This window comes from Callospermophilus lateralis, chromosome 3 (genome assembly GCF_048772815.1).
Source record: "Callospermophilus lateralis isolate mCalLat2 chromosome 3, mCalLat2.hap1, whole genome shotgun sequence".
Lineage (NCBI taxonomy): Eukaryota > Metazoa > Chordata > Mammalia > Rodentia > Sciuridae > Callospermophilus > Callospermophilus lateralis.
The window spans coordinates 197,220,693-197,242,392 of record NC_135307.1 but is presented as its reverse complement, the minus strand read 5'-3'; the positions used below and the strand labels follow the sequence as shown (position 1 = coordinate 197,242,392).

General features: G+C 59.1%; 1 protein-coding gene across 1 annotated transcript in view; it reads right to left on the bottom strand.

The window, feature by feature from the left end:
* The window catches only part of Ntsr1 (neurotensin receptor 1), a 25,915-nt gene extending 11,518 nt beyond the window's left edge, over nt 1–14,397 (bottom strand). The window contains exon 1 of the mRNA XM_076849242.2: nt 13,684–14,397. Within this exon, the coding sequence (XP_076705357.2) occupies nt 13,684–14,397 (714 nt within the window). The remainder of the gene's footprint in view (nt 1–13,683) is intronic.
* Nucleotides 14,398–21,700: the final 7,303 nt, after the last annotated feature.

The following is a 21,700-nucleotide window of genomic DNA, read 5'->3' as shown; positions in this document are numbered from 1 at the left end:
CCTGAGGTGCAGTCCATCTCTGCAAATGGGCCTTCACACTCATGCTGGGCCTGTGGGGACTGAGGGACCATGGGGACAGCCATCCCCACCCTGCCTCTTATGAGCATGGCTGCCAGCACAGGGACACAGCATTGCTCAGCCCTTACTCCAGGGTGCTCTTGTCCATCCTACAGGGACATGGGGCCTCCCTCCTGACCTGCTCTCAGGGGAAGATGCCCTGGAGACCACTTGGTGAGTGGTGAGGCCCCCAGAGCTGGCATCAGAGAAATCTGCATGCTTTTCCCTGGGGAAGCCCGCTCCCCAGGCCTGTCAGTGGTGGTGGGAGGCACCGGGTGATGTCCTGGGGTCCCTTTACTGATGACAGTCTGGGTGAGGCAGACTCCATTTGGAACTAAGAGCAGCTTCCTGATAACTGCCTTTCTGAACGCGGCTCCCCTCCAGGCTGGGGACCGGCCCTAGGAAGTGCCTGACGTTCTGGCTTTCCCTGGCTGAGCACATGGCTGACCTGCCTAGGGGCCACCTGACTTTCATTTCTGTGAACTGGAAGAGCTTCCAAGGGGCCGACAGAGAGGCATCCAGCTGCTTCTCCCCCATTTGATCAAATAGCACGAAATGAACTTTTCCTTCTTCCATTGTCTGCCTGTCTCTTACGCAGGAAGGTGGCCGATCCTGGCCAAGCAGGATCCAGGCAGGGTCCCCGGCTGCACTTCCGATCAGAGAAGAGGTCCAGGCTGCCCCGTGCAGGAAGGACTCTGGGCTGGACAGGATCTGCCCATGCTGGCTACTCTGTCCTTGGAGGGTGCCGGGAGAGGCCAGTGGCCAGTGCCTGGGGTGCAGGGATCCTGTCAGATCCGGGTGTATCAGCCAGATGCGAAGGCTCCCTCTTCCCCTCCAGGCAATAAATAGTGACCTCGACAGCCGCTTCCTACTGTGCACATCCTGCTGGGCACACGGCCCGAGGAGACAGGCGTACAAATGAGCCAGCCCTTGCCTGGCTCCAGACCAGCACAGCCCCAGACGGTGGATGGGCTCCCAATGACAGGACCCAGACGTGCTTTGTGTCGCTCCTGGACCCTTGGAGCAGGGAAATCATGCTCCCGACACAGCATCAGTAGGCCTGCCGCGAGCAGTCGGTCATCCCAAACAGGTCATTTCTGAAAAGTGCCAGTGCTCTTCCAACCTCGAGGGGCAGAACCGAGTGGTGTCTTTTTAAATAGAGGAGCTGTTTTAAGTTCCAAGAACACAAAGCTCGCCGAAGGACGCTCTTAACCTTTAAATACGTCAAAGGAGAGTTATTGAAATTTACAATAAATTCACCTTTTCACAGACAACGGGCTAAAAATGTTTTAAAGTCCAAACAATGCTGCTCTTTTTTATAAGCCTCGGTGTAAGATTTACTCAACGCGGCGCTGTCCCTGACTTTGTTTCTAAGGTCATTATGTTTCTTTGCTATGTATTCTCTTGCAACACTGTTTTAATAATTCCTTTGACCTGAAGTCTTTCATCTTAAGCTGCCTCAGATATTTTTGAGTGCTTAAAGCAGTGTTGAAAGTGTACAGAGGCCTGCGTTTGGGGTCCTGGACTAGCTCTTCTGCCACAAACAACCATAAAACCCACACGGTGCACCAGGTGTCCTATGCAGACACTGGACGGGCCTTGGACTGTGCTCCCCACAGTAGGGGCACCAAGGAGACCTCCATGGCCCTTGCGTCCTGGGTTTTTCTGATGGAGTCTGGGCCAGATGCGGCTCCACAAGCTGAGGAGGCATAGCTCAGGGATGGGACCCTCAGAGAGGGGATCTTGCAGAGTGAGGAGGGAGAGGGACCCGCAGAGGCCAGCTCTGAGGCCTAGGCAGGGCTTTCCTGTGGGTGCCAGGCTGCTGGGCTGTGTGCAGACCAACCCCGTGAGAGGCTGGCCAGAAAGCAGTGGGCATTTGTAGAGGCTGGAGCTGGAGAAGAGGCCTGTGGACACACCATGCCTGCAGCAGAGGGGCCAGGAAGTGAGCTCAGAGGGAGGACCATGCCCAGAGCGAGGCCCAGCAGGCCTGAAGCGAATCCCTGATCCAGAGAGACCTCAGAGGAGCCCTCCTGGGTCTTCACTTGTGATCTGCACTAACATCTGCACTTGGGAAGCAGAAATCAAGCCTGCACAGCACAGGACGGGTGGTCTGCACTGGACCGCCTGCCCAGGGGAGAACCAGCACTCTTCAGAAGAAGATAACAGAACCCAGAGGCTTCATGATGTGGCCTCTACAACGTCCCCGTGAGTAAAAAACTGCCAGATACGGAAAGAAATAGGAAGATGGAAGGTGGAAGGTTCCGGAGTTGGATGGTAGTGGTAGTCTGCTGGGAAGGAAAGAGCAGCTTCCGGAAACAGCCCTCAGAGCAGGTCAGGTGGAAGGAGCGCCAGGCGCAGCTGGGCACCAGCAGCCCTCCTCAGGCTGAGCACCTGGGGGGCAGATGGACGGTCCCGCAGCGACACTACAGGAAAAGCACCCACAGCTGGGCCTGAGAAGTCAACGGGAAACAGCCCGGGCGCCTTGGCTCCCTAGCCAGCCGACCGAGAAAAGGAGCCGGACACGGAGAGTGTGGAGGAGTCTGAGAGGAGAGGGTCAGAACGAGGGTCCCCTGACCTGAACCCACACACAACCTGGGATTGCCCTGAGTGACCTGCGTGGAAGACACCTAAAGGACCCAGAACTGCCACCAGGACCAGGACTCACCCTGGACGGCGCTCTCCTGGGGAAGAGCCGAGCAGCCTGGCAGAGGACGCAAAGCCAGGACTCACTTTGCAACTGCCACCGACAGATGGTGAGGGAGAAGTGGCAGCCCGCACGGGCCGCTGCCTGCTGCAGGAAAACCCCGCAGCCGCCACAGGCCTCAGCACCAGGCGCCACAGCGGCACTCAGACGCTCGGGAAGCAGCACAAGTGCACCCCAGGCCAGCCAGGAAACGCACCTCTCCTGGAGGGCCAGAGGAAGGAGCCACGGTGACCGTGCTCCTGAGGAGGGGACCCTCGTGGGACAGGCGGAAAGACAGACAAGGGAAAAAGAAGATGTGCTAAAGAACCAACCACAACTAGGACTCCAGAGTGCCACCCTTCCAGCCAGGGGGCCTCGCACAACCTGCCCAGCAACAGCAGAGCTGCAGGAGCTGCCCACAGGCATGACCTCCGCCCCACAGGCTGAGCCGGGGACCTGACACGAACCCAAGAGTTCTCTGAGTGTCGCAGGATAAAGTTAGAGATGGATAACCAAATGGTATCTGGAAAATACCCAGACGTTTAGAAACTTAAAAACACATTTCTAAATACCACAAAGGTCAAAGAGGGAGTTGCAACCGAAATCAGAAATCTTTTTAACTAAATAAGCATAAGAAGTTTCAAAAGATTTGAGACGCCACCGATGTAACGCTTAGGAGGAATTTTATAGCATTAATTGTTTACATTACAAAAGACAACAATATAAGCTTCCACCTTAAGAAATGTAGGAAAAAAGGGCAAATTAATCTCCTAGCAAGCAGGGAAGGAAGAAGGAAGGTTAGAAATAAAACAGGTCACAACGTCAACAAAAGCGCCGTGAAACCGAAGCTGATGTTCCAGGAACAGCAACGTCACAAACTCCCAGCTGTGCCGACCCAGGAAGGGGAAGGCCTGTTGTCAGCCTCAGGAATGGAAAAGGGGACGTCACAAGGGTCATGAGGAGCCCCGACAGCAGTCTAGGCCCCGAGCTTGACCACACGGACCAGGTGCACCAACTTCTCACAAGGCAGACTGCCAAACTTACTCGAGAAGAACTGCGGCACCTCGCCAGAGCCTCACGAACCCCGCGCCGGAGGGCTTCACGGGAGGGTCCCATCAGGCCTTCAGAGGAGGAGTGCTGTCCCCATGGCCCCTTCTAAGAACTCAGGTAGGCAGTCCTCCCCACGCGCTTCACGGGGACAGTATTAACCCATAGCAAGACCAGAGGGAAAACTCCCGATGACATGTTAGCGGGTCATACACAGCAAATGCACAGCCCGCGAGGCTTATCCCAGGGACACGTGGCCGGCTCCGCATCAGACAGGAACCAACGCTCTTCACCACGGGCGCTGAGAGGAGTCACATTCATGGGGACAGAGGGCAGAACGTGGTTTCCAGGGGGCATGGGACAGGTGAGTGGGAAGTCATGCTTAAGGCACAGAGTTCTGTTTGGGAAGGTGGAAGGTTCCGGAGTTGGATGTAGAGGTGGTCACGCAGCAGTGTGAATGCGCTTAATGGAGCTTACCCTTAAAATGGTTAAAGCCACGTACAGTTTGGCACCGTGAACGAGTGGTCAGGACGATTCCCTGTGCTGACTGACCAAGAGAAGCCACTTGAGAAGCACAAAATCAGTGCCCAAACCCCGACACCCATTCATGGTCAAAACCTCCCAGCCAACCAGGAAAGGAAGAGACTCACTTGGTGAAGAGCATCTCATCAAAACTTATATAAACCAAAATCTTCATATTTAGAAAAACTCCAGAGCAAAGCTAGGAGGTTGCTCCTACCACTCCTAGTGACCACTCCCCGGAAGCCGCAGTCCCACCAATGGGTCATGTGAAGCAGAAAACGCCCCCTCCAGATAGCCCTCTCCATGGGGCACCCCAAGGAACCCGAAACCCGTCTAGATCAGGAAGTGTGCTTATCACGGCTGTGAGACACAAGTCAGTATACAAAGGCTATTATGTATACTGGCCATGAAAAATAAAAAATACATACACTTTTTAAAAGTCATGTATGGTAACACCCAAAACAAGAATACTTAGAAACCTAACAAAATATATTTAGGACTTATATGCTGAAAATTCCTGCTGTGTGAAAGAAATCAAAGAAGACCCAAATAAGTAGAGAGATGTACCATCTTCACAGATTGGGAGGTTGATGTAAAGATGCCAAGGCTGGCTCCCCTATGTATTAACATAATCCCAACAAAAGTCCCTGCAGGATTTTCACACATACTAACAAACTAATTCTAAAAGCAGGTAGAAGGTAAAGAAATTAAAATAGAAAAAAAATTGAAAAAAAAAGAACAAAATTGAAGGCCCAGGCTAACCAAAAGACTGACTGTCAAACTACAGGAATCAGCGACAGATTAGGGGCAGGTGAGGGTCTGGGCACAGAGCACTCGGCTGTGCTCATCTGATTCAGACTGACCAAGCTGCAGAGAGACTTCAGTGGGGCAAACGTCACTTCTTCACAAGGGGCGCTGGGGCATTTGGAAACCGATATGCAGGTCTTGAAGTGTCTATACCTCACACACCATAGAAAACTCACAAACGTAAAACTGTAGCACTTCCTTGGCTCAGGCACTGAGGTCTGAGACACGGATGCCAAAAGTTCAATCCGTGAGGTTCCTATGAGTGGGAATTTGTCAATGTGACAAGCTTTCACTGTGTAGATACAGTGTTAGGAGAGGGCAAGGACAAGCCCCTCTTTGGAATGGAATCATGAGCCTGATAAGGGACATATATGCAGAGGACGTAGGAATGATGGAGATGTAACCCTGAGAAACCACCACCCAGCCTGGGGCAGAGCCCGACCCAGACCCGTGGCTGCCGACCACCCGGGAGATGGGCAGTGACCCTGTCGGCAAGTGCAAAGTAGACCCATGGCAGGACTCCCATGGGAACCAACCAGAGACCACAGTGCCAGGTGACCCGGCAGCAGACAGCACTCCCAGAACACTGGCGGTGTCCCAGAAAGCCAAGCCCTGCTCCCTGTAGGGTCCGCAGTGGGACTCCTGCGTGTTTACTTAAGGAAATGGAAGCTCATGCTTGTGCGGAGTCCAACTGGTAGACGCTGGTACACACACCCAAATGGTCAAGACCACCCCAAACTGGAAATGGCCTGAGGGTCCTCAGCAGACAAACTGAAGAGCAGAATGTGCAGCCTCCACCCCATGGAGCCCGACTCCACAGCACCAAGAACACCCCACCCAAGGCCGCATGTGCCTGTGTGGCAGGGCCTCTGTGTGCGTCGGATGCCAGACCCCAGAGGCCACAGCCCCCGGGCTTCATTTGCTCCCATCTTGGAAAAGGCCTGGCTGCAGAGAGCAGGGTGGGTTGGCTGTTGCCAGGGGCCAGGAGAGGTGGTCGGCTACAGAGCACAGAGCAAGGTTGCGCAGGGGACGCTCCAGTGTCTGCCACGGGGGCTCACGTTCTGTGCATTTGTCAAAGCACAGAAACAAGCAAGTAAAGTTTACAGTATGTAAACCGAAAAACAAACTCGAAAAAGAGGAACACGGGTCTAGAATTGGCTGGTCTGCCCTGCCCGTCTACGTCGCCTTGACCAAGCGCTGCAGCAGCTCCCTGGCCAATCTCTCTGACCCAGGAGTGCTTCCCCACAAGGCAGCCACGCTGCAGGAGCTCAGGAGCCACTCATTTTCCTAGCATAAGAACCACACTGGTGTTAAGCCTGGCCTGACCTGCCCAGTCGCTCTGCCACCCAGGCTCCCTTGCTATTCCTTGGACACACCAGCACAGAGCTGCCCCTGGTGTATTTCGCCCCTCTGTGGGGAGTCCTCCTTTCCCACACCACTGATGCTGCGTGCGTCCCTGAGACCACGTGAGACTGTCACCTGTGAGCCGTCGACCCTCCCTTCCTGCCTCCCACTCTCTGCTGCTGGACTGCACCCACTCCCTGGGCTCACCTGAGCTCCCTCGGGGCAGAGACTTCACCAGTTTAGTTGGTGGCCATATGTGACCTGTAGGCAGTGGGAGCTCCATGGACAATGGAAGGAAGGAGGGAGGGAGGGAGGGAGGGAAGGACGGGGCGTCTCAGACCTGCAGGAGAACCCCAGCTGTGGTTCTGGAGAGGCCTGGCCTGGGCCTCGCCTCAGGCAGCAGATGCTTCTCAGTGGAGGTGGACAGACACGGGCCTGATGGCGTGGGAGCTATGGCAGGACACTGGGGGTGGGTGGTGGCACAACGCCACCTGCAGCCTGGGGAACCTCTGGGAGGAAAACTGCTTGGGCGCCCCCTGTATGAGTGGTGGCACCTGCATGGCCTGCTGTCAGCTTGAGCGGCCGGAGCCCTGTGTGCATGACACTGAGCCTTCTCAGCCCAGGTGCCATCACAAGCCCTTCATCGTCAGCCACAGAGTAACTGCGACCTCCAGGTAGGCCTGCTCCATCTGCAGCCCCCAGCCGGGTGACAGCAGCTGAGAGTGGCATGAAAGGGCCACCTGGGGGCTTCTTGTCCCCTGGTTACCTCTGGTTCTTTTGGGCACTGGGCTCTTGGTGGCCATCCAGGGTAGAAGACCCTGCAGAAAGCTGTTAGGGGGTGGGGCCTCAGACTTGCCCCATTGCAGCTCCATGGCCTCCCCTGGCCTCCGCTCAGGGAGCTTCCATGAACACCCAGCCCGCAGCCCCCGCAGCCCCCACAGCCGGGACACAGGATGCCCCTCGAGGCTCACGGCCCTTGGCCATCCCTCTGTGCCTGTCCCTCTAGCTGTGCCTTTTCAGGTGTCACATGGTTGGAATCCACAGTGGCCTCTGGGCCTGCCCTCCTACACTCAGCCTGAGGTGTGCCTCAAACCTGAGTCTGAAGGAAAACTGAGAAGAGGCCTGCGGTTACCTGAGAGCAGGTGGCCAAGTCCAGACAGGACAAGGGACATGGCAGGGGCAGGGGCAGGGACAGGGCAGGGGCAGGGGGTGGGGTGGAGCGGGTGGGGGGGTGTAAGCAGAGGTGGAGCAGGGTGGGGCAGGGGCAGGGGGTGGAGCAGGGGTGGAGCAGAGGCAGGGGGTGGGGCAGGGGCAGGAGCAGAGGAAGGGGGTGGGGCAGGGGCAGGAGCAGAGGAAGGGGGTGGGGCAGGGGCAGGAGCAGAGGTAGGGGGTGGGGCACAGGTAGGAGCAGTGGGTGGAGCAGGGGGTGGAGCAGGGGGTGGAGCAGGGGCAGGGGCAGGGGGTGGAGCAGGGGCAGGGGCAGGGGCTGGAGCAGGGGTGGAGCAGGGGGTGGAACAGGGACAAAAGCAGGGGCTGGAGCAGGGGGTGGAGCAGAGGCAGGGGGTGGGGCAGGGGCAGGAGCAGAGGAAGGGGGTGGGGCAGGGGCAGGAGCAGAGGTAGGGGGTGGAGCATAGGCAGGAGCAGTGGGTGGAGCAGGGGGTGGAGCAGGGGCAGGGGGTGGGGCAGGGGGTGGGGCAGGGGTGGAGCAGGGGCAGGGGCAAGGGCTGGAGCAGGGGCAGGAGCAGGGGGTGGAACAGGGACAGGAGCAGGGGCTGGAGCAGGGGGTGGAGCAGAGGCAGGGGGTGGGGCAGGGGCAGGAGCAGAGGCAGGGGGTGGGGCAGGGGCAGGAGCAGAGGTAGGGGGTGGGGCACAGGCAGGAGCAGGGGCTGGAGCAGGGGGTGGAGCAGGAGGGTAAGCAAGGGTGGAGTAGGGGTGGGGCAGGGGCTGGAGCAGAGGGTGGGGCAGGGGGGTGGAACAGGGGGTGGAGCAGGGGCAGAAGCAGGGGGTGGTGCAGGGGGTGGAGCAGAGGCAGGAACAGGAGGTGGAGCAGGGGCAGGAGCAGGGGCAGGGGGTGAGGCAGGGTCAGGGTGTGGGGCAGGGTGTGGAGCAGGGTGTGGGGCAGGGGGTGGGGCAGGGGCAGGGGCAGGGGCAGGGTGTGGGGCAGGGGGTGGAGCAGGGGCAGGAGCAGGGGGTGGAGCAGGGGGTGAGGCAGGGGGTGGGGCAGGGGGTGGAGCAGGGGCTGGAGCAGGGGTAGGGGCAGGGGGTGGAGCAGGGGCAGGGGCAGGGGCTGGAGCAGGGGCAGGAGCAGGGGTGGAGCAGGGGGTGGAGCAGGGGTTGGAACAGGGACAGGAGCAGGGGCTGGAGCAGGGGCTGGAGCAGGGGGTGGGGCAGGGGGTGGAGCAGGGGCAGGAGCAGGGGGTGGGGCAGGGGGTGGAGCAGGGGCAGGAGCAGAGGCAGGAGCAGGGTTGTAGAGCAGGGCAGGGTGTGTTTTTGATGGGGAGGGAACAATTTCTGGGACTGAGGCAGCAACAGCACCAGTGTCCATGTCAATGCGGACGTCTGCAGGTGGCTACAGGACACCTGACACTGGGGATTCTGTCCCAACAAATAAGAAGCTCAGGACCTTCCCTCTCTTAAATACAGCACAGGTGACCACATGGGACTGTTTCTGTGGTCTGAAGTGCCCTCTGTCCTTGCCCTGCTTGGCTGAGGGGCCTGCCTGTCCTGCTTGTGACCCGGGAGCTCCACCGGTCACATCGAGGGCTCTCCGCCAGCCTCTCGGTGTCCCAGGCCTCACTGACACGGTGCATGCTCGTGCTGCGACGGTCCTGGCTGCCGTCCTGGGCACTTGGGGGGCTTGTGCCGCAGAGCCGAGGGTGAGCTTCCAGACCCTTTGTTCCTGGAGACGAATGTCCTTGGAATGCCACCGCCTTGTCTGACTGCAGGAGTGCCCCATGCTTGGGTCCTGAGGCCCTGGGCTGCTCTGAGGCACTCACGCCTGAGATCCCCTGGGCCAGAGCCAGCCCCACCAACTCTGGGCCTGCGTGCCCCACTCTCCACCCGGCACACCTGAGAGGATCAGACTGGACCTGCCTGCCTGAGCACCTCTGGGCTGTGTCCCCCTCCAGCCTCGCGGTGGGCACAGGTGGCTCTGGCCTCTGCTCCACCTTCTGGACACCAGATGCAAGTGTGGACCCTGCCTGGCTGCCTTGCACATCTTGTGTCTACCACCTGGCCCCAACAGGCAGGCCAGGGCCAGCGCCATGACACAAGCCCACCTCTTCCCCACATGGCCCCTCCTCCCCAGGGCCTTGCAGTGACACTTGCTGTCCAAACACCAGATTCTCCACCTAGGGCATCTTAGGCTTTTTTAAACCCTTTTTAGATCAAGACTGGTCTTGAATTCTGGCCCACTTGGTCCTCCTGCCTCAGCCTCCCAATTGCTAGGACTAGATGTGGCCATTGTCCCAGCTCTAAAAACTTTAAGCTTGAAACATCTCAAACATATACAAAAAATCAATCCCCAGTTTCCACCATGGCAGACTCGCGGCCAGTCTGCTTCATCACAGTCCCCCGTGTCCCTGTGCCCAGACAGTAAACGGCATTCTGTCTGTAAATCTCTCTGTATGTGCCTCTAAGAGATAAGGGCCGTTTTTAAACTCTACCCAGGTAGTTGCAGGACAAACAGCCAGGGGCACCCAGGAGGTGCCGTCACCCGCCCAGAGCCTTCACTGCAAGCTCCCAGTTCGGTTTCTCCGCAGGGGAAGCTGGCTATTTGCCCCAGGCACTGCTCGCCCCTAGATTTTGCTGAGGGCATCCTAATGCTGGGTCTCCCCTGTTCCTTGTCCCCTGCCTGTCCTCTGAGCTGGTAGCTGTATCCAAGGGCTCTGCCAGGCTTGAATTCCATGTTTCCCTCGAAGGCTTTGAGAGGGCTGTGAACAAGCACCTGGACTCAGTCCACCCGCTCTGTCCTCTGCGACGTCAGCTGCAGAGAACCAGCACCTGCGCTGGTGGCTCCAGGATTGCATGTGGTGGTTTCTGCGCTCTGCTTCCTTCTTCCTTTATTAACCCGGGTGTGCAATACTCAGATGCTACCCCTCACTGGAGGGCTATTCCAGAGCACCCTTTATACAACAAAGGCAGCAACGTGCTTGTGCCCTGCCTGCAGAGGGACACTGAATCCAGACTGGACGCAGTGCATGGTGCCCAGTGCATGTGTGTGCTCTGTGTGTGTGTACACACGACGTGCGTGCATATGCCCCAGGCCTCAGGACACTGGGCTGGAGGTAATCAGGGCCTCCTAGGCCCTCGCACTGTCCTTAGGTAAATGAGAGCCCATGTAGGGGCAGCATGTGTCAAGTTTTGTGCCTGGAACTTAGAGCTGGTGGCTGTGCTGGGACTGCCCTGGGGCTGGGGGTTGGATGGGGTACAGTGAGGCCTTGGGCAGATTGAACTAGACACCCAATTCCCTCAGACCGCTGCTATCTGTCCCCAGTTGGCCCATCTTCCCCACGCAGGTGTGCACACTTAGTACACACTCCCTGGTTGTGTGAGCCCAAGACCTGCCTGAGCTACTGCCTGTCCACCAGCCCCAAGGCCAGCAACACAGAGCTGTGACATCTAAGGTCAGAGCAGGAGGCTGGCCTGGACTATGTCAGGACCACTTTGGACTCAAGGTGGAGCCATGTGGTCAGTACCACATGACCATCCTAGAGGAACCCTTGGGCACCCTGTAGGTCCCCCATTCCCCAGCTCCTCTTCCCAGACACCTTGCTGGCCCCAGCACGGGTCTCTGGCCTTTGGGAGAAGCCTGGCATCATGTCCTGGCCACCACCCTGCCCTGTGTCTGCCCCCCACCCCCCCACACTCAGGCTGCACTCAGAAAGCACCTGGCCGGCTCTCTTCAGCAGTGACGCTTCCAAGTTGCTTAGAAACTCCACCACCAACACCCAGCCTGCTTCCAAACATGCCTTCTGCTTGCAAATGCCCAGGACAGAGCCTCATGGATGTGGAGGACGGCAGACCTTGTGGGGGACACTCAAGCTGGGAGAGGCCTCCTGTTTTGGAAGGTGGGGCCATTTTATTGGCCAACACATTAACTCTTCCAAACGTGATCAGTGAGAGGGAGATGCATGGGTAAGGATGCCCTAGCTTGGGCCAGGTGCTGTAGAGAGTGGTGTTCACATGGGCACTGGGCACAGTGATCCTCCCGCAACCACTCCTAAGGCGGTGGACGGTGGTGCGGTTGGGAGGGGTGGTCAGAGCCTCTTCTCAGGAGCTTGCTTTTCAAGCACACTGTGCTGTGCTCTGGACTCTGGTAGCCTGGTCAGAGCCTCAGATGAAAGAGCGTCCTTGTAATCAGCCGCTACAAGAACACAGCCAGGCCTTCAGAGAGAAAGGGAGGTGCCGGGGAGGTCAGTGAGCGCTAAGTGGACCTTACAGAGCTGCCTCTGCTGAAGTCGGAGCCCCTCCCAGGGTGGAGGCTCAACAGGCATCCTTAAGGGGACCAGTGACCAGGACCAGGCTGAATAGGCCTCCCAACCTGCCCAGCAACAAAACCAGATGAATGGCACTTGGAGAGGCCAAGGGATATTGTGGAGGGTCCCCAGGCATCAGGAGAGAGAGGATGTTTCTGGGGACCGATAGCTGATGGGGGCTGAGGCAGTCCCCCCATCCCTCCTCTGCTGTTGGTGATTAGAATAGTCCAGGCTGCTCCAGACGGAGCCCAGGAGCTGGGAGGCCTGTGCTATGCCCAGGTAGCTCCTGGGGCAGGTGCCACTGACATTTCAAGTCAAACCTGCAGGGGAAGGTACTGAGTAGGCAGAGGGCACCCCCGGGCACAGCCCACAATGGACAGGGCCTGGGGAAGGAAAACAGAGGGGGAAGGTAATTCTCACCGTCCACCACATGGGGCATCCTGTTTGCTTCTGCCTCTGGTGTGGAGGGCCCTGCTGGAGAAGATGCGTCCCCTGCATCCCAGTGAGGGCCCCTTGAGTGTGGACACTGGGAGCCACAAGTTCTATGTGCAGCCATTGGGGACCAAGAGTTTATTCTGCCCCTATGACGCCTGTCGGAAGTGGCCGGCAGAGGGTCAAACCCAGGGATTGACAGCCAGATGACAGCTGTCCCTGCCCTGACACTTCTGTCCCCTAAGCTGCACCTCACCATACTGGGGCTTCCAAGGCAACTGTGGAATTCTTTTGGAGGCTGCCTCCGCTGGTAAGGGCCAGCCAGATGGGGACAGTCAGCCGGCCCCTTGTCAGTGTGGCACAGCACACAGACCCTGCCCAGGCCCCCAACCCCTGCCTTCTTTACCCACCCAGGGGTGGAGGAAAGCCTGTACCTTGTGCCACCTACATCTTAGACTCAAGACACGGTACAAAATGTCATTTCTGCCCAACTTCCTCTGTGGACGCCCACCTCACACCTCGGGCCTTCACACCTGGGGCCCAGCAGAACTCCCCAGCCTGCTGCCACCTCATCCACACCCACTCCAAGGAGGGCTCCAGCCAGAGATCCAGGGTGCTCTGCTCAGACCTTCAGGCCCCCCTTTAGCCATCTGGCCCTGCCCGCTCCCCGCAGTCCTCTCCAGCTCCCAGCAGCAACCGTCACAGCAGCATCAGGGCAGTGGGGAGTGCTTCTGCTCCTGGCCCTGCAGACCTCCAGCTTCTCTCAAACAGCCAGCTTTGTAATCACCCCACTTCACAGATGGCAAGACTGTGGCTAAACGGGGAGCAGCCCACTGTGGCATCAACCTCAGCCCCACCTCCTGGGTTTGGCCAGGGCAGGGTAGAAGCCCAGGGGGAGCCCAGCTGGGGCTCCTGCTGCAGAGTCCTGGGGTGTAGCCCTTGAGGGCACAAAGCCTTTAGAAAAGCTGATGAAGGGACCTCTCCTGAGAGCACACTCAGGTTTCCGCCAGATCTCAGAACCCCCTGGAGGTCACCGACTGGGGCTCCACGCCCCTTCAATGGAAGGAGGGATTGAGGGGTGTGGGGCTGGCCACGCTGGCCTGAGAAGTGGGAAGGAGTTGGGCTGCTCTGAGGCACCCTTGCTCCCTCCCAGCCTCCCAGGAGTGGCCTTTCTCAGTGACCGCTCTCTGGGCCTTGGCACCCAGAGGGCACACCACGGGAAACTACTTTGGGGAAAGAAAGGGAAGTGCTCAGGCTCCCGGAGAGGGGCTATGAGGCCCATTTCCTCCTGCCCTTCTCTCCTGAGGCACTCACCTGGATGACAACCTTGACCGTGGCAGTGTCCACGATGGGTGTGCACACCAGGCCTCCGGGGTGCTGGCCGTCAGCACTGCGGTTCTGCTGGCCCATGGTGAAGAGCATGGGCACGGCCAGGAGCCCTGAGGCCAGCCAGATAGCGCTGATGAACTTCTTGGTGCGGCTGCGGGACATGAGGGTCTTGGCCTTGAAGGGGTGGCAGATGGCCAGGTATCGCTCCACACTCAGGCTGGCCACGTTGAGAGCGGTGGCGTAGGTGCAGGCATCCCGCAGGAAGTAGTAGCCCCGGCAGACAGCATCGCCAAAGGCCCAGGGGTGGTGCACCCAGATGAAGTTGTACAGCTCCACCGGCATGGCCAGCAGCAGGATGAGCAGGTCCGACAGCGCCAGGCTGCCCAGGTGGTAGTGCACCGTGCTCTGCAGGTTCTGCAGGGACTTCTTGCGGGCAAGTGTGAACGCTGTCACTGAGTTGCCCACGGTGCCCACCACGAAGAGTGCCAGGTACACTGCGGTCACCAGCACCTTGGAGTAGATGTCGGTGTTTACGTCCAGGTCGCTGCTGGGCGCAGGGAGGCTGCGCTGGGACACGTTGCTGGAGCCGTTGACCAAGCTCGGGGTCAGGAGCGCTGCCTCCACCTCTGACTGCGGCTGCTGGAAGAAGTCGGCGACCGGCGCACGAGCGCTGCCTGGCACGGAGCTGTTGAGGCGCATGGTGGGCGCGGGGTCCGCGGCTTTGTCCTGCGCCTCTGGGGCTGGAAGTCCAGGCAAGGGTGGGCGCGCCTCAGGCAGGGCAGATGAAGAGGAGCTGGGGGAGGGTGCAGACGCGAGGAGGTGCGCCGTCCAGTCAGGAAGCGCTGGACGCCGACCGCGCCGCCCTGGGAGAGCTCGGCTGGCGCTCGCCCGGGGCTCCCCGGGCTCGGGGCTCAGCTCTCCGGATTCCCAGCTCTGTGTTCCCGGGTCCGCACTCTGCGGTTCCTCAGGCTCCTTCCAGGCTCTGCGTTTGCCGGGCTGGGGGCTGCCTGCGATCTCTAGTCTCTGCGGTCACCGGGGCTCCGGGGAGGCAGCGCGGTCCCCGAGCACAGCACCAGGCCCGGTTCGGGCTTCGCGGGAGAGCCGTGGCGCCAGCGGAACGCACGCACGGCTGCCGGCGCGCTCGCTTCCCTCGCTCGCGCTCTCCTGCCTCGCTCTCCGCGCACCCAGGCTCCGCACACCTCCTGCCGCGCCCGCGCCCTCCCGGCTCCTCGCGTCTCCACTGAGTTGGCGGCTGCGCGGCGCGCCCTGCGGTGAGGGGCGGTGGAGGAGGAGGGAGGCAGCCCCAGCCGCTGTCCCCTCCCCGCAGACTGACGGCCGCCCCTGCGTGCCGTCAGGGGCAGTCTGGACTCGGTGAGCCCAAGGAACCGGGATTCCGGTGCGAAGGGGTATTGGGGAATGGGTCTTTCCAGTCACACCTCCCCACGCAGCACAGCCTCTTTCCAGTCTCTTCAAACTTTTCAGCCCCCCAGCAAGCCTCCCAGAAAGCCCCCCGTGGCTTCCAGCTGGCTGAGCAGGAAGAGGTCTTAGTGGGGAGAGCTGGGTGAGGAGGCTTCCCGCTGGGCTGGCGGGGCTGGGCCTCTTCACTGGCTGGCTGAGCCCTCCTCCTTCCCCAGTGCCCATGGGTGCCAGAGGCTGAGCACCAGACAGGCTCCACTACTCTTCAGTCTGGAAGGGGCTGAACAGGGTCCCAGGGTGGGGGGACGCAAAGCAGGCTGACAGAGCAGCACTCCTCACCATGCTGGCTCAGTCCTGTGCTGCGGGAAGAGGGGTCCTCTGGGCCGTCTGGTGCTGGAGGGGTGTGAGTGGGCACCCTCTGGGCCACTGCCACCCACCTGGATCTGGTCAGAGCCCTGCCCTGCAGGGTTTAGGGGACAGTGTGTGATGGGGAGGGGTATTTGCCTTGGGGAGTGGTGCAACCCTGGGCACCCTCCACCCCCACCCCCAGCCTTCCACAGGTTGCCTCTCCCCCTAGCTTGGCCACTGGAGGGCAAGCTCTTTGAGCTTCCCCAAGTCCTCCCCTGCAGGGGTTCTGGCAAGAGCAACCAGGCATGAGCTTACCCAGGGCCACACCAATGTCTTCCCCTGGACCCTCCCTGCCCCTTCCCCTGCTCCCCTCCTCCTAAGAACCTATCCTGGATCCTGGGGTGTCCAAGGTCAGGAGGACAGCCCATGGGTCTGTCCCTGTCCCTCATGGGCCAGCTGGTTGCATCTGCTGTGTTGGAAATTGGAAATCTGCAGGCTGGGTACTGAGAGAAGGGGAGGTGGACAGCAAACCCTGCTCAGACTATGGGCCCAGATTCGGCCATCAGGGAAACACTCCGGCTGCTGGCCACGGCTCTGCTGGCCCATGTGCACACTTCTGTGCTCTACCTGCACTGAGCCTGCCTGTTCTACCAAAGTGTGATGTCCTGTCAAGGTGTCTTAGCACATAAAAACAAGCACGTAAACAATTGATCTTCAATTCAAAGGAAACACAAATGGTCCCCTTGTTCACAGTTCATATCACAGGCTTGGAGATAGACAGTAAGGATCAAGTTGTGGCCCTTAATGTTTAACTTCTCTGCTGAGCACTGTGGTACATGCCTGTAATCCCAGCAGCCCAGGAGGCTCAGGCAGGAGGATGGTAAGTTCAAAGCCAACCTCAGCAACTTAGGAAGGCCCTAAGCAATACAGTGAGACCCTGTCTCTAAATAAAGTGTGTGTGTGTGTGTATAGAGAGGGAGGGTGCCTAGGAATGTGGCTCAGTGGTTAAATGTTCCTGGGATCAATCCCTCATTTAAAAAAAAAAAAAATTAAATTCTCTGGGCCTCAACTCACCTGCAGAACTGGGGAGTGACAAATTAGTACTCCCTGGGACAAGGCTGATGCTCATGGGTCTCATCTGGAGTGAAGGGTGTTGAGTGGATTGTGCATCAATTTTGCAGGATATGAGGCACATGCCCAGTCCAGCAAAATCGGCCTGAAAGCTCCACTGATCAAACTGGGCTTGTCTTTGGAAAGAACTTCCCACTGGCCACAGAAGCAAGCATGGGCTGGGACCTGAGTGTCCACCAACACTAGAGGTGGTGGTGCTGGCCACTCACTGCCTCTCAGAGCTGCAGTCACAGCTGGGTCTGCCCGAGGACTGTGCCATCTGGCCACATCTGTCAGGAGCCCCTAGAGGAAACCCCAGCCCTTTCTAGCCCCGGGGCTGCAGCTGCACAGGCGAACAGCTTGACCTTTGGCTGAGCTTCTCTTGAAGCTTTTGTTCGGTGCTAACACAAGAGTTTAAAAATCATGAAGGCAACTTAGCACAAATATTATGACGAGGCATTTGCTTAAAGCCACCTAGAAAAATGTCCCTGGAGAAGGATGTTTGCTCTACACAAAGTAGGCAGCAGGCTGTCCTGGGACCTGGTGACCATACTCTGGGCTGTTCTTCCCTGGTCGAGCCAGAAAGGCTCAGCACCACAATCAGCTGATTCTCCCAGTGCTCTGGATGGAACACAGGGCCTTGCATGTAGTAGGCAGGTGCTCTAGCCCTGAGCCACATGCCAGCCCCCAAGCAACTGATTCTTTTAGGAAAGTGGTGGCGAGGAGCTTGCAGGACCCCAACTCAGCCCACTGTAGCCTGGCTCAGCCTTGGAGAGCATGGCTCTGGGGTGCAAGCACTGAGCAGTGAGCTGCTCCAGACCTCTGGAGAGCCATAGGTCTCCGCCTCCTGCCCTGGCTCAGGCCCTTCAGGTGCTGGAGCTGGCCTGTCCCTTGTGCAGCAAGGCCCAAGATCCCCTCAGAGTTCTGTGTCTGTTGGATGCAGCTGTCCAGGGGTGATTTCTACTCTGTGTGCTTGTGTGACGTAGCAAGGTCACATCCCAGTCCCAAGGGCCACCAGTGCTGCCCTGGAGCTCCTCCCATGGTGCTGCGGACACCTAGAATGGCAGACGGGGAAGGTCAGGGTAGGTCCTCACCTCCTCACCTTGGTTTTCCAAGGTCTGGGAACTGGGCCCACTCAGCTCGCAGCAGAGGGGATGCTGGCCACTCCATCAGGACGGAGGCTGAGGGACACCTGTTTGTTTTCTTTTCTATCTTTTCCCATGTCCCCAACACTGCCCAGGACACACTTGATGCCTTGTGGATTTCTGCTGAACCAATAGGACAAGTAGTCAACAGCTGAGTTCCTCCTGGGCACAGGTCCAGAGGGCTCCCGCACACAGGCATGCCACTTTCTTTAGGCACCTCCCCTCTCTCAACTGACTGCCAGCCTATTACTGGACAAGAAACTTTCTTATGGAAATTAAAACATTAACCAAGTTCATAATAATAGCTGCTTCAGTTACCTGCTGCTGCATAACAAAGCACCCAGAACTCAGTGGCTTCAACCTGCGTCCTTTATCTTCACTGTTATTATACATGGGGAGGTGGGTGGGGTTGACTGTGATTGAGATGCAGGGATGCAATGTGCATATTTCAGAGTTGAGCTCCCACAACATGGAAATCGCACATGTTCCAGGACTGCTGCCTTCCAAGAAGGAATCTTAAAAATAGAGCAACACATGTGCCTGTGTGAGAGGAGGAGGGGCCCTCTGCCTGGCACCTGCCTGTGCTCACAGCATCTCCCGGCTGTCGGATCCAGAGGTCGAGCTCCAGGCCTGCTGAGCCTTGATATCAGCATCCCTGCCCCTCGTACTCCCAGTCTGTGCTCTGCCATTGGCCAGCTCTCTGGAAATGTGAGCTGTGTTCTGGTGGAAGAGTCAGGAGGGGAGCGGGGTGGCCATGTGAGTTCATGGTGCCTGCAAGGGACAGGTGCCCCAAGGCCAGGGGTTTAAAAATCGTCAAGGCAACTTAGCACAAATATTATGACAGGGGTGTGAGGGTCCTGGAGCCATGGATGGGGTAGGAGGGTCTTTGAGTCTTGGCTCCACCACGCCCTGACCCTGGGTTCTGGGCAAGGGAAAGAAGTCAGCTGAGCCTCAGTTTCCCTGTCTGGGTGGGGCAGATGGCGCGGTTCCTATGTGGCTGGCAGCTGGGTGCCTCTCCTTCCCATCCAGTCTCCAGGGCCCCCTTCCCTCTCGTGCCCAAATGCCCAGAACCTTCTAGTCCCTGCCCTGAGGAGGCTCAGCGTCACTGACTGTTCTGAAGCAGGGCGTCTAAATCTCTATTTCTGCCAAGCCCCCTCTGCCCGATGGTCTGCCTCACAGTTGTCCAACACTTATCAACAAGTGTCTCTGCCATCTGCAGGAAGCCAAGCCCTCCCCACCCCACAGAGCACTTTTCCTGGGGCACCCTGGCATGGAGTTCCCCAGTTTCCTGGTCCCCAGGCCCTGCCTGGAGGCTCATCAGGATTGGCGCCTGGCGGGCAGGTGGGCGTGTGTGGAGCGGACAGAGCACTTTTGGGGCAGCTGGTGCTTCTCCTGCCCAGTGCCCTGGTGCCGTCCTTGTGGTCTGCGTGTGCACTCGTGCGTGTGCGGGTGAGTGCGTGCTACAGCAGTGATGTGCTGGGCCCCCACCAGGGCTGCAGAGGTGCCAGTTGGTGGGCGCAGGCCCTCCAAGCCCTCTGCTCCTGCTTGGGGACCCCCTGAGGATGCCCTGTTCTTTCTCTCTCAGGACTGGGCATCCACCTTGCCGTGAAAGCTGTGCCCAGAGTGGGGAGGGAGGAGTGTCCCTGCAGCCCTGCCCGCTGACCCTTCTGTTCTTTCCACTTGGGAGCCCCGGCCCTGGCTGGAGCTCTGGGAATTTGCCTCCAGCCTCTACATGGTCCATCGTGAGGAGTCTGTTCCACACGCCTGCCCACGGTGTTCAGCTCCAGAGGTCAAGCAATCTGCCTCGTGCCTCACAGACATGGCAGGGCCTCAGAGGGGCAGGCCCCTGTGGCGTCCATTTTCTTCCTCACCACTCACGGGTCAGCAGGGAAAGTGCTCAGGGAGGGGACTAGTGGGGATGGTGGGCAGTGACTGTGGGCAGTAAAGGTCCAGGCTGCCCTCCAGGGGCCTGTCCCATAAACCAGGCTCTTCCCAGAAGTCCCTCCGGCTCTGTGAGTGTGCGGCAGGTGGAAGCCACAGGGGAGCCCCGAGGAGTGCAGAGCACCCCCAATTCTGTTCTTGGCTGTGTCTGGATAGCCTGGTTCAGTGACAGGATGAACGAGGGCATGGGAAGGGCTGGCCAGGTGGGAGGAGTGTGCGGTGGGCAGCTGGCCTCAGACCTCTTGCTCCCAGCTGCCAGGCTCAGGGCCCCAGCCCTGGTCACTGCCCCTCCTGGCCAGCAGGTCTCCTGCTTCTCTCCCCAGGACAGGTGCCCAGGCTCTGGTGCAGGGGGGACAGAGGGAGGGACTCCTAGGGGCAGGCTCGCCAGGGACAGGGACTGAGGAGCCAGAGGTCCAGGTGGCCGCAGCTGCTGTACACCTGGAGGCTGGTTTGGCGGTCACTTGGCTGGGAGCAGGCCCCCCTCACAAGGCAGGAGGGCGGCTGGGTTCCAGGTCCTTCCTGCTGCTGCAGACTCCACTGAGAACTCGCTTCTGGGCACTTCAGTGCCCTGCTGGAGGCCTGGCTCCCCACTGCCCACCCCCCGTCTGTCCAGCACTACCAAGTGTGGTCAGTGTTGGTGACCCAAGGCGCCTGGAGGCAGCAGAGAAGCCCCTACATTGGAGCTTCAAGTGGACCTGCATCCTGGGGGGCAGAGAATGGGGCTGGGGAGTTGGGTGGACCTGACTAGGAGTGGACCTGACTAGAAGCCTGGAGGGGGCACAGCCCCAGGTGGGAGGGCTGGGCCAGTGTGGAGGACAGAGCCTCCTGACCCCCAGCTCCACACGGGGAGTGCAGGGTCTATTCCCAGGGGGCGTGCTTGAAGAAGGCTGACTCCAGCCTGCCCTGCACTGCCCACCAGGCTGTCAGGATGGACCCCCACCTTTAGCAGCAGATGGGGAGGTGTCAGGATGGGGGCCAGACAGTGAGGTCCCCATTGCTTCAGCCACCACTTGGCCCTCCCAACGACATGGTCCCCCATGCCCTTTCCCAGATGCCTTCAGCAGAGCAGCTTGCCAGAGCCAGCGAGGCTGAGCACTGTCCAAGCAGGGGCAGCCCGGCCCCTGTCACGCTGGAAGAGGTCCCTGAGCCCCAGGGAAAAAGCACTTTCTTTCTTTCTCTTTTAGGGGATCAAGCACAGGGCCTGGTGTTGACCAGTCTCATGCTCCAACTCTTGAGCTCCACCCCTGCCCAGCACTTGATTTGCTCTTAGGAGAAGTCAACCTAATGGTGTGTCCTGCACAGAGGGACACCTTCCTTGGGTTCAGTCTGCAAAGAAGCAGTGCTCCTGAGCTCAGTCCCAGGAGGGAGGCGTGGGCTGATGCTTCTCACATGGAGCCTGGCTTCGGTGAGCGTCCCGGGTGTGCTTGTGGCCACGCTGGGCAGTTGGTCAGTCTGCTGATGCTGTCTTCCTCTTGGTCTCAGTGGCAATGGGCAGCTCCTGGATTCTGGAGACTACACAGTCTCACAGATCGCTGGTCTGAGTCCAGATTCCCCACATGCTGGCTGGGAGGGACTGAGGGACCCCCATCATTCTCCTACTGCCACCCCACCTGAGCTGTCTTGCAGCCCTGGGCCTTCCTGCCTGTGGTGTCCTTCGGCAGGAGAGGTGGCTTCGGCACCTTCTCTCTCCCTGACCTTTCACTTTTCTAGGGGAGGTTGGAGTTGAACAAACACGTCTCCAGGAGTTGCCACCACTCCTGAGTCTGCACCCATGAATTCCAGCTGCTTACATATGTAAGTAGGAAGGTCTCCCGCTTTCTAGTGGCTTTGTGAGAATTCCCAGAGTGAAACCTGGAAATGGACAGACCCCAGGGGCAAGAGGGCCGAGGGCCGGTAACTCTGTGCCCGCTGTCCATCCCACCACCCATGGGAGCCTCGGGAGACCAGAGGGTCTGCAGCAGCCAGGCAGGCGAGTGGACTCCAAGCAGGCCACACCATCTGGGCTCTGGAGGGCTGGGCTGCAGCAGGGCCCATGTGCTCCC